Source organism: Lacerta agilis, chromosome 7 (assembly GCF_009819535.1).
Source record: "Lacerta agilis isolate rLacAgi1 chromosome 7, rLacAgi1.pri, whole genome shotgun sequence".
NCBI classification, from domain to species: Eukaryota; Metazoa; Chordata; class Lepidosauria; order Squamata; family Lacertidae; genus Lacerta; species Lacerta agilis.
The window spans coordinates 19,692,366-19,707,664 of record NC_046318.1 but is presented as its reverse complement, the minus strand read 5'-3'; the positions used below and the strand labels follow the sequence as shown (position 1 = coordinate 19,707,664).

Below are 15,299 nucleotides of genomic sequence, written 5' to 3'. Positions count from 1 at the left end.
TTTTGACCTATCAACCTCTAAACGGTCCAGGACCGCAATACCTCAAGGACAGCCTCTTTCCATATGAACCAACCCGGACCCTGAGATCATCTTCTGTGGCCCTTCTTCATGTGCCTCCTCCTTGAGAGGTCTGGAGGGTGGCAACATGAAAACAGGCCTTCTCTGAAGTGGCTCCCTGTTTGTGGAATGCTCTCCCCAGGGAAGTTTGCCTGGCGCCTTCATTATACACCTTTAGGCACCAGGCAAAAAAACGTTCCTTTTTAACCAGGCCTTTGGTTGATCTGATTGACATCCTATGCCCTTTTGAAATGTGTCTCTTTTGGGTGTGTGTTATTGGGTGGTTGTTTTTATTCTGATTGTACATATTGTGGTTTTTATGTTGATTTTTTCTGTGAACCGCCCTGAGACCTCCGGGTATAGGGCGGTATATAAATTCATTCATTCAGTCAGTCAATCAATCAATCAATCAATCAATCAATCATCTGAGGCAATTTGCAAGGAACAATTGCTGAGTAAAGGTCAGATTAAGCACCCTCTTCCACTGGCTGATTCTCCCTTGCAAGCATAACTCGAAACATGTGCATCTGTGTTGGGATAAAAATCTGGGATTGGGGCTTTTGTGTTTTGCCCTTAATGCACGGTGGTGCCCTGAAACATATCAGGATTCCTCGTTCATCTCATCTGGAGTTACCCAATCTCTGGACCTTAGTCCAATTAGAAAACTCTCCCTTTCCTAACCGGTGGCTCAATCCTTCTCGACTTCTGCTGCTCGGTGCGTATCGTTTTCAATGTCACGTTCAATGCCCTGGCAACTCTGCGCAACGATAAAAGAAAATGACAGGCCCGTTAAGACGCAGCCACTTTTCTTGATCAGCGTCTATGATTGTAACCGAGCACTGTACTTAGTTATATTGATTTGCCTCTGAGAGCTCTTTCTGCCATATAAATCTCATCAGAAATCTTTAAAGATTGGACTCTGCAAGGCCATTGTTTCTTCCCCACCCCCTTTCTGAGGAAGAGGAAACAAGAATTCTTTTCTCAGTGTTTTCGGGCAGAATGGGCATCTCAACCACTTCCTCGGAATGTGTGCACAATTTAATGTTTGGAATGCTACCAAAGAAATACCCACTTACTCAGCCTGGACAAAACACACACACACACACACACACACACACACACACACACACTCCACCGGCTTTATTATGATTAACCTTCTATGTGTAGAGAGCTGTGTGTATGCATTTATGCTGCGATACAAAAGAGATCCTGTCGTTTTATACAGATAAAATGTGAAAGGTACAAATAGGAAGCATTCTTGACAGCTTTTAACTCGGGAGAAGGGGAAAAATACGTGTACTGTGTCTTGAGCATTCAGCATAGGGCATGTTTTGTATTTCAGAAATGTATTCATGCAGCTTAGGATGAAGCTTCACTTTCTTTGGTTGTCTTTTAAGATAATAAATAAATGAATCAAAACCAGCCACATTTGAGTGAGGTATCGCACGTGGCAAGGCTGTCGAGCCATTTTGTCACCGGTTGTTTTCTGTTCAAAATAATGCTTCGAGCTCCCCCCCCCAGCTGTTTTTCTTTCACAAAGCAGCTGGAGAAATAACTGGGGAGAGGGGGTTGGTGGTGAAAGTTATTGATTCCCTCACATGAAATTTGCAGCCGCCATCTTTCAGTGTCTGGGTAGCAGGGAGAACACCATCCACTGATATTAGGGAAAGGGGGAACGAGAAGAGGCTGCATTCTCCGGAAAATCAGCAGTGTATTGATGGCTGAAGAAACGTATGCTGTCCTGGTTAGGGTTGTGGACTTAAATTTCTGGCTCGGCTCCTGTTTCTTTTAATAGCTGTATAGCAGGCTAGTGGAGCTTGCTCTGTCACTGCCTCTGAGTGCCAGGAATTGGCTCCCCTGTTGAATTTTGTACGCCTCGCAGTTGTTCAAGGCCAGGAGCCTGGCCAACTCGAAGCAGTTCTTATGGGAAATGGGATACATTTCACAGCTATTATTGTAGCCTGCGACCATGTTTCAGTGGACACCTCTTCACCATTTGGGAGTTCCATCTAGACACTTTTTTCAAAAAAATATTATTTCAATGAAGTGAATATTTAGGGAAATATTTCCACAATTTCACAGAGAGTATTAATATGTTGTTCACCTCTTGCTGATCTCCGCAAGCCTGAGAGAACAAGTATAAGTGTGACAATAGAAAGAGTAACAGAAAGGACAAGCTGGACCCACGACAAAACATTGCAGAATGGAGTTTTCCCATTAACAATGCCAGCCAGCCCTTTTTCAGGATATTCCATTCCATTGCTTCCCCTTTGTTTTCTTGCCTCCACCATTCTGTGCTCACTGAGCATGCTCAGTCGCTATCCACCCACCCACAACTGTTTCCCCAAAATTGTTTTCGTACTTCTGCAAACATTAAATTTCCTTGAGTCTACTAATCCCTCTTTCTTATATAGGGATGGTGTTTTGGCTACATAAAGAGCAGCAGTCAGAGGTTTAGTTCGTTGTTAAATATTGTTCAAATGTTTTGCACATCGGTTGCACTTTGGCTATTATTCCTATGTACTGCAATGTGTGATGGACATTTTAAAAAACGTAAGTTTAATGCCTGGAGAGGCAGTTCAAGGTTTCAAAATAGGGCTGTCAGCTTCTTTCGTCTATCGGTTGTGCAACAGATAGTCAGCTTGCACACTTTTCGCATTGTGGCATCTTCTTGTCAGGGGAAGACCGATGAGAGTAGGAGTCTATCAACATCTGGAGGGCTGTGGTCCTAGCAATTTGTAGCTGCTAATAACTTCAGAAATGAAGCCAAATGTTGGTTCCAGCAGCGAAAACAAGGAATAAGTGGGAGCCAGTCAAGCCTTCAGAACAAAACAAAGCCTTGAATTGCGTCCTGAGAGACACAACTCTGCTACTTGCTGACCCTGTACAAGAGAGCAATCTTGTTGAGTGATCTAAGGAAAAACAGATGTTTAGAAGAAAGCAATCGGAAAAGAAGAATAATTCATTGGTTAATTAGGAAGCATACATATGGAAACAGCCAGAGAAGCCCTGACCTATAAGTGGTTTTAGCTTGGGATGCAAGCAAAATTATGTTTGAGATATTTGCTTGTACATGGAGTGAATAAATAAATTGTCTCAGTCTCAGAGTTTTATAAAGACTCAAGAGTACCTTCTACTTGACAAGTATGGCTTCTCCTACTATTAACTCAACAGATCTTTCGGGTTCTTCTGAAAAGTAGCTAAATGCCTATTGTCACATTAGTTTAAGCTCTGGGCTAGCTCAGATGGTAGAGCAAGAGACTCGGGGTTGTGGGTTTGAGACCCACTTTCCTGTATTGCAGGGGGTTGGACTAGATTCTCCTAGTGGTCCCTACGATTCCATGAGGGTTTGTGAGTTAGAAGAGGACTTGTTTATTGCTTGGCCTATGCCACAAGGTCCAGTATCAGAAGAAACTAGATATGTGCAGCCTGTACATATCTACTCAGATGTAAATTCAGTTGTGTTCAGTAGGACTTAATCTTAGGTAAATGTGCATAGGGATCTCTTTTCTTGCATTTGGGTTTTTGTATTGGTCTCGCTTGGTCCTTTATCCTTGGTTAACGTTAATTGTTTATATCCAAACCCCTCTGTTGAAATAAGTTCTTTTTTAAAAAGCAGGTTAGAAAAAAAACCAGTTTATTTAGTAGTATCATATAAATAACTTGTTACAAAAATTGATTTTCAAAAAAGGTAAATTCACTTCTTGTTGTGTATGTGTGAGAAATTACTGCTCAAACAAATGAAGCGGGGGGGGGGGACATTACATTGAACGAGAAATATAACAGGCAAGTAGGTCTGGGAAAGGGAAATCCACATCATGGGGAAAAGGTGAAATAAAGAGAACCACACCAGAAGCATAAGGTAATCTTGGGGCACAATCCTCTCTGTGTCAGAAGCAAGTCTCACCATCTCCAGAGGAGCTTACTCAGAGGTAAGTGTGCACAGGATTGCAACGCTCATTATTCCAACTTGCTGTCTGATCCCTCTTGATTTAATCAGCGGAAAGGAACCCGTGTTGACTTATGATCCAAAGCGGTGGTCATGGCTAGACTGATAAAATGTCCGCAATTCTGCTTTGAGAGGTGAGCATCCTCCATTTTTAATCTTACTTTGCTGCAGTGCCCATGTGCTGCAGCCATTGAGGCTGGGTGGGTCTTAAAACAGCTTCAATGGCTGGAGGATGAAAGGCATATGGGTTGAAATGAAGCTGATCAGCCCATCCTCCATTGAACTGGGAGATACAGAGGTGCAGGTCAAGGGTCCGATCTGTCTAGAAAACATCCCCCTCTGCTTCGGAAGACCTTCCTCTTCTCCCCAGATGCACAGCAACGCTGGCAGGAAATGCATTCCGCACATGCTCAGAGGCACTGCAATCTATTTTTATTTCATGCCGTCAAAGATTGAGGCCAATAGATCCCAGTGGTGATCCTTTGTCCACACCATGAGGGCAGCAGGATGTCTCCCTGGCTGGGATACAGCGAAAACCAATTGTTCCCCTGTGCTAACTAGCCAGGGTTCCCATTCTGGATCCCATCTCCTCCCCATCCCCCTTAAAAAAGAAAAAGAAAAAGGATAGAAGTGCAAAACAAAAATGGTCACATAGAAGGAACAGCATCTGCCCTATTTTATCCTTGGGCCTATTGGTTTCAATTAAAAGAAATCCGTACGGAAAAGGCCATTTATTTTGAAGGGTTTTAAATGCGCAGATCACAATAGGCATTTGCCCAATTGATGTAGCCCCCGCAATATGTGGTTGAGATGCACGTTGCAGCTATTATAAGGCCATGAAAGCAGGAAAAAAGCAAATCCCACCGTAATTCAAATCACAGAATATACAGTGTTTTGAAGAAGTTTTTTCTCCCTCTAAAAGTTTTGTTGGAATCAAAATAGCTTCATGTTTACTGTGTGGTCCCCCCCTTTAATTTTTTTGTACCTGAATGTCTAATGATCCTATACATTTTTAATAAACACTAAACTAAAAGATTTTAGAAAACTAAAAGCTTATAATAGAAAGTGTATCCAGATGTATTTACATAAATAGTGCAGTCTTGTAGGAAAGACCAAGTGCCCAGGGAGGCGAAAGGGTTCTCTTGCTATATATGACACTGCCATTCTCCCCCATTTTTTGGCCTCCAATATATCTGGGAAGTTAGAAGACATATTTCTGAAACTTCTATGAAGTGCACAAGATTTAAAACCTCACCAAATTCCAATTCCATGTGAAATTCCGTGGCACTTCTTCTTTCCTGGCCAACGCTAGGATTACCAAATGGCCGGGGACGGGGGACGGGGAATTGATTTGGATCCATGAAACAGCAGCTTGACCTTGAGAAATTGGTAGGTGAAGATTATCATGGCATACAGATGAACATTGTCACCTAATGTCTGTGCAAATCAGGCTAGTCTTAAAGACACAAGAGCAAGAGTCAGTAAAACAGTTGGCAACCTGACTTGCCGCATCAATGCTCTATTAGATCTTTTCTTACAATTTATTTTCTATTCTCTTTCCCATATATGCCCTCAAACTTCTGCCTTCACCCACCCCCCGACAAAAAGTGTATGTGTGTGTTAAACATCAATGGATAATTATGACCTCTTTTGCTTTAAGGAGAATTTTGGATATACAGTTGTCGGATGAGACCTTCAGTACACTTTTGCAAAGTGTTGGTGCGTCAAAGATTGTCTCAGCGGTGCCTAAATTAATCTGCCAGCGCAGGGGATGTAAGAAATCAATGACATAAAAATAACAACTTGCTTCATTCACTGCTAATAATTATGCCAGCTACTGCATTTTCCTCTTTAGAAAGCCTTCAAGCTGCTAACAGCATCACATACGATTTCAGTCACTGCTTTCTCCTTTCCCCCTCAATTCATTTACACACAAATCTCATAATAGCTACTTGGCTATTTCCATAATGCTTATCATTAGCAACTCTTTTTAATCAATATGTGTTTTCTCCCCTCTGCGTCTTGAGATCTCTCGGCAGTCGCTGAGCAAGTGATGGGTAATCACATTTAAAAAAATTCAAAAATAAGGGAGTCTCTGGAGAACCATTATTTATCTCTTAACGGGTGGTGACATGACCCGGAAATAAATATTATGATCTAGAATGAGGCTCAACCCCACAAAATAAGCAATAGACATTTTAGTATGCATATGATGGCTCATTTATGTATCCATACTCAAGAAAGATGATCTCTTCTAAAAAAGAAAGCAAACACCCCAGTCCTAACCTCAGTAGATTGACTCAGAAGTAAGGTCCACTCACTCCACGGAAAGATGCTTAAAATCACAGTCTAAAATGTCTGTCATTCCAGATATGGCTCCTGGGTCATATCATCCCATGAGCAGAGTGAATTAACCCAATTCATTCTGAGTTGGCCAGACAAGACATTAAGATGAGCAGGCTGAAATGCTGTAGGTACTGATTATATAGCCACCCTTTATTTCCCCTCTATTCAGAAGTCCTATTGCGTTTACGGAGACTTGCTGTCCAGATAGGCATGTACAGGTATAGAATTGTCTCCTTAGTCTGCAGCCCTAACCCCCTTCACTCGGGCGTCAACGCCCAGTTTCTGCCAATCCCTGTTTCTTCAGCTACTTCGTCAAATACAGGTGAAACTCAAAAAATTAGAATATCGTGGAAAAGTCCATTTACGTAAGCAATTGTTTTCATTAGCTACTGGAGTTTAATATATGAGATAGACTCATGACATGCAAAGCGAGATATGTCAAGTCTTTTGCTTGTTATAATTGTGATGATTATGGCGTACTGCTGATGAGAACCCCAAAGTTGAAATTGTTAATTTGGGGTTCTCATCAGCTGTACGCCATAATCATCACAATTATAACAAATAAAGGCTTGACATATCTCGCTTTGCATGTCATGAGTCTATCTCACATATTAGTTTCACCTTTTAAGTTGAATTACTGAAAGAAATGAACCTTTCCACGATATTCTAATTTTTCGAGTTTCACCTGTATAGCGTGAGAATATACTGTTGCAATTTCTGTTCTTATTACTCCACCCTGGAACTCGAGACATGGAATCTTTGCTCACAGAATTTTACTTTTCGATGCACTTGGGGTGGGTGGTGGGGTTGGGATATAAAGCCTTAGTCGTATATCAACGAAGTGTGAACTGATGCCAAACTAATGCTATTTATTAAAATAAATGAAAATAGAAATCCATGCTTGTAAATTGCACGGATAGGAGAAAACCTTAGGTGATTAATGCATAGTATGTCAGCCTTCAAAGAACGCCGTAATTCATTTTTAAAATTCAGTTCGGCATCTTAATTTTGATGCCAGTATGTTAAATAGTTTATAGAATATCTATGCGCAAGCTGCGGGTGACTTACTGTCATTTTATTGACGAGGTGAAACACTTTGTCAATAAAATGCAAAGTTCTGGCACGAATCGCCTGCTACTTAGTGTCACTGATTCCCAGGATGAGGGTCGCACGCTACTTAAGCCATCAAAGTGCCACAGCATTAGTGTTGCTAATCCTGGCTAAATCAACTTAAGCCATCAAAGAGAATTTGCTACATCAGGAGAAAAGTACAATCAACACTTGTTCATACAATCCACTCAACCTTTTAAGCTTCGGTGGCGCATCTGACACGGTGCCGTTTTAAGGCAAAACCAGTTTCTATGGCCTGTTCAATACTCAAGATGGTCCAAAAGAGCTTTCAAATGTTCCCGTTGGCGTTCCCACTCCAGAAACTGTCAGCAATCATTCCTGTCTCCTGCCCACATCCCATATAGCAGGGATGGGGAATGTAGCTGGACTTCAACTCCCATCAGTGCTGACCACAGGGAGTCCCATGTCATCTAGAGAGTTGCAGGTTTCGCACTTCCTGACATAGGGTAATGTTTGCCAGGTCTGGTGCCATTGGCCTTTCATCATTGCCTGTAAAAGGAAGCAGGAAGAGGTCCCAGCAAAATGGTTAGCAGACAGTGGTCTGAATTCAGACTCCCAGAAAACACTTGGTTTGTGCCTTCTGTTTCACCCGTTTAATTGCCTGTAATTTCTGTCAGCTCCTTTCACAAGCCTTGAGTTTTGCCTGGCCTTGATCTCTGCTTGCTATTGTTTCTCATTGTACTACTAGTCCTGATGTCCAGATTTTACATCTTGAGAGTCATCTAACCCAACCCCCTACAAGGCAAGAATCTCAACCAAAGCATCCATGACAGTTGGCCATCCAACCTCTGCTTAAAAACCTCCAATGAAGGAGAGAAAATTAATTGCTAAATTCTCCCAAGTTTAGATAAATGGAGCTTTTATTTGAGAAGGCGTTGGGAATTCGGATGGGCTTTCTGAATTGCAAAATGCAAAGCCCTTCTATCGTTTCAGTAGTGATCTACTCTTCCTCATAGAATAGGGCAAACTTTTGGACTGGCCTTCAAAGCAACCTCGCTTAATTTTACTCCTAATATTTGCTGTTTCATTTCAAACCATAACGAAGCACTTTGCATTTTAAAACTACTGCATTGAGAGCTTTCATAAAGCATCGCTAAATGTCTCGTTTGGCCAACTTATTCGCAGCTGTGTATTTTATGCACACAAACTTTTAAGATATTACAAAGTAAAATAAATCTGAAATGGCATCTAGCGGATTCCTTCTGCATCTTGTATACTGTACAATATAAGGAGGCAGCTTCAGACCGGATTGTGGACTGAACCTGCTAATCTATGATTCTTGTACTTGCATCTTAAAGTCAGAAGACTGACAATAGCTTTCAAGACACCTGGATGTGGTTTAAAAGAGAGGTTTCACTTCTAGTGTATAAGCATTTCTTTTGTTGTTTTGTTGTCTTTGCTGAGACCGGCTTAGTGGGGTTTTTGAAACAATTCCCCCCCACCCCCCAAAAATAAAAATTGCCAAGTGGAATGAATGTGAAATGTACATGAACCCTCTTTCCAAACACTCTCAAATCTCCGTAGGAGAAACACACTATTGTCCACCTCCAGCCAAAAGACACAAATAGAAAATTATAAAAACAAACAAGTCTAAAACAAATTCAAATGGTTAGCTATGACTGTGACAACATAAGTCTAGCAAATCTGTTTGGGAACCAAGAGAAAACGTTTCCTACACTTTCCATCTGGGATCTTTGTCACAGTAAAGAGTTGTATCTATGGCAGTTCTTGCGCCATATTCTTTTAAGATGCTAGTACAGTGGTACCTCGGTTTACGAACTTAATCCGTTCCGGAAGTCCATTCTTAAACCGAAACCATTCTTAAACCGAGGCACGCTTTCCTTAATGAGGCCTTCCGCCACCAGTGTCCTTCCACCGTTCGGATTCTGTTCTTAGACCGAGGTAAAGTTCGCAAAGCGGGACACTACTTTCAGTTTTGTGGAGTTCATAAACCAAATAGTTCGTAAACAGGGCTGTTCTTAAACCGAGGTACCACTGTACACAAATGTAACCTCAGAACCGTACCTCTGTCCTTTGGCAAATAAATATCGGGTTGCGGGGGATCGGTAGCATTGTAAGCACAATGTTTTAGGATTACTATCCTCCAGATGTAGCTGTAATAGGAGAAATCTAACCATACGCATCCTGGGTCCACGGCTTAAATCCTTAGGTACATGTAGAGTGCAATCCTATACACACTTATCCGAGACTGGCGTAAGACTGACTTGAACTCAGTTACTTCTGAGTAGACATGCAGAGGACTATACTGTTAAGCTGACTTTCTGTGATAATGGTCTAGTACCTTCAGTGCAGCATAACAGGACGGATCTGTTCTTACATCTGTCTGAGGTCCCTTGCAAAGTTCCTGGCGGCAGTTCTAGTGACAGATAAGGCCTTTTCTGGGTGCCTTTTACAAACCACATACGGGTGAGAACTGTGCTATTCTCCGTCTCTCTCTTTCCACACTCCACCTGCCTCCCAATCTGGCAGGTACTACTGTGGCTATGACAGATACTTTAGCCAGGATCTACACAGCTGGAAGGAAGCCCGGTGAACAATTTGTGGCACCCTTTACCCAAAGAATTTTGAACCTCCTCCTGCCTATATACATCGGCTGTACTCTATGCACTCTAACGTTAACTATTCTAAACAAAAAGCGCAAGTCATAAAACCGTGTGAAACTACGTAGTTATTGTAGTTAATTAATTAAGAGCGCGTCTACTATAATGCAAAAAAGGACAAATTATTAAAATTATTGTTTAAAATGCTGCCATTAGCTAAAGCAAAGAGCTCTTGAGGTCAGCTCGAGTGCTGTTAGCTTTGTTGGCCAAGTCGTCCACACCCAGTGAATGGCCAAGCCATTCTGCCAGAGCTTTACAAAGGATGTTCGAGTATTTGACATGAGCCAAAGCTCTCCTATTTATCTCAGAAATATATTTCTGCTTAATGAGCTTCAACCAACTATAGTGTCAGCTCTGGATCCTTGCTCTCTCTTTCTTTTCTGATTGGCTCTTAAAGTTGACGTGGTTATCTTGGGTCCTGTCTCAGCTGACAAAAGTAAACAGAGAGATCGCCATCCTTCAAAACATTTGGCACTGTCCTGGACACCACCTCCATGAAAACCCACCTTTGATGCTCCTCGCAGCCAATGTGCATGCCCACCCAGGCTGCTGTCTGGCTTAACAGCGGTGGCTGAGTCATGCATTCAGTCCTCCCCCTCCATGTGCCAACACTGGTCCATGCTGAAACGAATGACCAGGCTCTCGCTGATTTTTGCAAGGTGGAGATTGTACCAGAAGTGACCTTTCTGCCTGCTGGCTTGCCCCTGTTATCATTGCTGCTACCTCTTTCTCCTCCTCCACCACCACCTCTTGTTGGGAAACAAAGGGTTGTATTCCACTAAGTCACAGAATAGGCCCACTGAAATCTGTGGGTTGTATGCAATGGAGTAGATCCATTGAAATCAATGAACCTAAAGTAGCCGTGTTTGTTAGCTTCAACGGGCTTAACTCTGAGTAGAAGAAGAAGAGTTTGGATTTGATATCCCGCTTTTCACTACCCAAAGGAGTCTCAAAGCGGCTAACATTCTCCTTTCCCTTCCTACCCCACAACAAACACTCTGTGAGGTGAGTGGGGCTGAGAGACTTCAGAGAAGTGTGACTAGCCCAAGGTCACCCAGCAGCTGCATGTGGAGGAGCAGGGACGCGAACCCGGTTCCCCAGATTATGAGTCTACCACTCTTAACCACTACACCACACTGGCTAGCACAGGGTATAACCCCATTAGCTTTAGTTCCAACTTAAGCCTGTTGATTTCCATGGGCCTACTCTTGAGTATGACTTAGCTGGATGTAATACGATGTCCCTGGCTGCCACATCGTTCCCAGGCACTCAGGAGCAGAATCCTTTGCTTCAATAGGAGGAGGGAACAGCAGTGGCCAGGCAAGCAAGGGAGCAGGGAGAGGGGTAAGACAGTTAGCTTTCAATCTGCTGGTATGCTGAGGAACGGAACAATATAAAATGGAACTCACCGAATGTACACAGGGAGCTCTCTTTATGTGTTATGGGTTGGATGCAGGTTAACACGTCTGAATCCAACTTCATGTGTATTTTCAACCTTATGCCTCTTCCTTCCTTGATACATGTCAGAAGTAATCAACGTCGTGTCTTCCAGATTTTGCTGGACTACAACTCCCACCATCCTTGGTTATGTTGTCTGAAGTTGATGTGAGTTGGAGTCTAAAATCTAGAAGCCACCACTTTTGGCTATCCCTGATGTATATTACTGAACACACGCTATTTGGTTGGTCGGTTTCCAGGAACACAATATTTCCAACATTGTGTCATTTCTGGTGCACTGTTATGGTCACACACAATGAACCTAGTAAGTCCCCCCCCCCACACACACCTTCTTCCCCACCTCTTGATTGTCCACCACCATTTTAATACTTTGAACCAAGTGACCAGTTCAAAACCGACACTTGTGCTTGAATGGCCACTAGATCCTTTTAAATACAGTATTCCTTGTCAGCAGATTGTGGCTTTTTAAAAGAGCTACACCCCCGCTCCTTTCGCTATAATACTTAAACTAAGCCACAATGCTTCCTTACAATGGGGTGCTTCAAGACATAATCTGCGGAAAACATGTCTGAGCTGCGTAATTAAAATACAGTGAGATTATTTGGTGAAATATAAGAGTAAGATAATCCAATTTAGAAGATAAAGTAGAACAAGTTAAAACTGTTATTCCGTTTCCATTGTCCCTCCATCTCCCTGCCATTGTGCCTCTTTGACTGTTTTGGTATACAGGGTTGCACAGAAAATAAGGAAATTTTCTTCCCTACTCCCCCCCTCCACCCACCACATTATTTGCCTCTTGGATGTTCAAATTATATTTGGGGGGTCGGAGAGGATGACATTGGATCCACAAAGACTGCAGTCACGGAAACTATTCGAACTGGTAGAGGACCCTTTCAAATAACTGTGGGATAAATAGAAAGACGTAGCAATGCCACACATTTCAATGCTGTTTCTTGAAAATGGAAAAAAGGCAACGTATTAAGAGTCTTTGTCGCTGTCTGTCCCACCGTACATGTCGGCCAACTTTTTAAACCGCGGACCCCAGTCACTGAGGTAATCATAGTCCTGGTCTCCATCCGTGGTCACCGACTCCAAGGAGCTGAGAGACTCTGCCACAGAGCCATTGCCTTCATATGCGTAGGTTGCTAATGAGTCATAAGGGGGCGCTGTTGGATCCGAATCATTCTCCTTTAACCTTTGGCTAATGAAATCTCTGACGTCGGTGTTATCCCGCGCCACTGGAGTCCGACGCGGCACGAAAAGAGCTTCTGGCACAATGTCTCGTCGCAGTTTATTGTCTTCTATGGCTTCAGGGTTCCGGAGCGTGCCAATATCAAACGCTTGGGTGTCTTCCTCTCCGCCACCTTCGTCATTGTAACTGACAATGTTGTCTCGGATGTCCTCTTTGGAAATGATCAAAGGCTCTTTCTTCCGTTGCCGTCTCAAGGCTGCAAACAGCACCACTGTAACTGGAAAGAAAAAAAACCAAGAAGCAGCGTCGGTGAATGCCGAGGAGGAGGAAGAGTTCATTTGCTGCCCAATTAAGAACAAAAATAGAATCGGCAATATATATATATATGTGTTGCTCGAATGTTGTCTTTTATAAGAAACTCTGTCAAACTGCCCACTCCAAATGCACAGTCTCACACTGCAGCCAATCCTACTGTGAGCACTGGAGGTTGCAGGGAGGGTAAATACCCTGTTTCTCCTAAAATAAGACATAGCCATAAAATAAGCCATAGCAGGATTTCTATGCATTTGCGAAATATAAGCCGTTCCCCAAAAATAAGCCATACCCCAAAAATAAGCCATACCCCGAAAATAAGCCATAGTGACGTGGTACCTCCCATTAAAACAGCCTGGGGAGGCATGGCTATGCAGTGTACCGATGCGACATGGTTAAAATAAGACATCCCCTGAAAATAAGCCATACTGTGCTTTTTTGAACAAAAAATAAATAAATAAGACGGTGTCTTATTTTAGGAGAAACACAGTATTAGGAGGAAACCAGATTTCAAGCTAAAAGGAAGATGAAGAGCAGTTGTTGTTTTTTTTGTCAGCGGTAGACGTTGCTTTGGGGTTTTTGTTTTACTTTGCGCAGTGTGGAAATGATCCTTATGAAATCACAAGCGCAATTTCAAGGCACATGGAAAGAAAAGAAAAGAAACAAGTTGACTCTTAAAATGACTAATGCCAAATGACAGAAATGCTTTGGAATTTATTTAAGGGAATGCCCTGAGACCTCTGGTGGTATATTATTATTATTATTATTATTATTATTATTATTATTATTATTATTATTCTCACACACAGAGCAAAAGAGTGCACCTTTTCAGATGAAATGCCACATTAGCCGTATTATAGGTGAAAAAAAAAGTAAAAATTGGATTCCCCCCCCTTTCCTTGAGAAAACAATAAGGAACATGTGTTGCAGTTCCTAATTTTAATTCACCTCGTTATACAGCATACAAGGATATAGATAGATAAATAAATAAATATGACCAGTAAATAAAGTTCTTTTAAAAAGGCATCAAGTTATTTTTATAACTTGTAAAAATACAGTGGTACCTCGGTTTACGAACTTAATCCATTCCGGAAGTCCGTTCTTAAACCAAAACTGTTCTTAAGCCGAGGCGCGCTTTCCCTAATGAGGCCTCCCGTCGCCGGTGCCCTTCCATTGGGACACTACTTCCTTTTGTGCGAAGTTTGTAAACCGAATCATTCGTAAACAGGGCTGTTCTTAAACTGAGGTACCACTGTACTGCCCTTTCTAAATGTTCCAAAATCACACAGAAAGAAAAGGGAATGTTTTTTAAGAGCCAGGAAAAATAATGAGGAAACAAACAAAAAGGAAGTGAAGGAAGGAAGGAAGGAAGGAAGGAAGGAGCTTCCAGATGTGTTGAGGGCTGCATAAGATGGGGACAGAGGGCAGAGGTGTCCTGGGACTGCAGCTGCTATCATGCATCCACTATAAATTCTAAACCATCCTCCAAATTGCCTTTGCTAAACATTGTGCTCTGTGTTATCCAGTACACAACAGCTCAAAATCCCAGAGCCGATCTGTTTTTGTTTTTTTTATTCTGCCTCGCTAATGTCATTATGAATGAGATTTTACTAAAAAGAAATGAATATTCAAATGGGATTTGTGCAAACCACTGACTCAGCTCCAAATATAACCCTGTTCTTGATGCTCAGTTTCTCTTCTGAAGTGAACTTTTAAAATAAGCCCTCCTAATGCTCAACAAAATAAATGTAAAGCTGAGCTGTTTCTCTCCCCCCCCCTCCCTACTACCCTCAGCAGTTCTTAGCATTATCTGGGATTTTGCAATAAATAGGCTAGGCTTTCTTGGGCTGAAAGTGAAATCCGCCATGCAGCCGAGGGAGTGGGGGAAACAGCAAAATAAAAATCTGCCTTTTGTCGAAGCTAAAAATAGAAATTGTAGTTCCATTCTTCCCATGCCTTTGTTTCACATTGTGTTGAGATTGCCTAAACAAAGCATGAAAGCGGATTGAGAAAGATACAATGGCTAAAGCAGTTGTTTAATTGAAAGCCAGTGAATGATCGACCCTCCTTCCACTTCAGGGCTATGCCTGGGACACAAACAATCCAACACTACCTACAAGTTACTTCCTGCACAGCTCAACAAGGTGATTCCCCAAACCTGACCTGTCTTCCGTAATGCCCTCTGATAGAGCCCAAAGAGTTGCTCTTTGTGGGATGGGCTTATGTGTGCAAT

General features: G+C 42.3%; 1 protein-coding gene across 1 annotated transcript in view; it reads right to left on the bottom strand.

Moving 5' to 3' along the window:
* Window positions 1-12,131: 12,131 nt before the first annotated feature.
* The window catches only part of LOC117049714 (cadherin-6), a gene marked incomplete at its 5' end in the record, with an annotated part of 45,473 nt that continues 42,305 nt past the window's right edge, over window positions 12,132-15,299 (bottom strand). Inside the window, one exon of the mRNA XM_033154562.1 lies at window positions 12,132-13,031. Within this exon, the coding sequence (XP_033010453.1) occupies window positions 12,541-13,031 (491 nt within the window). The remainder of the gene's footprint in view (window positions 13,032-15,299) is intronic.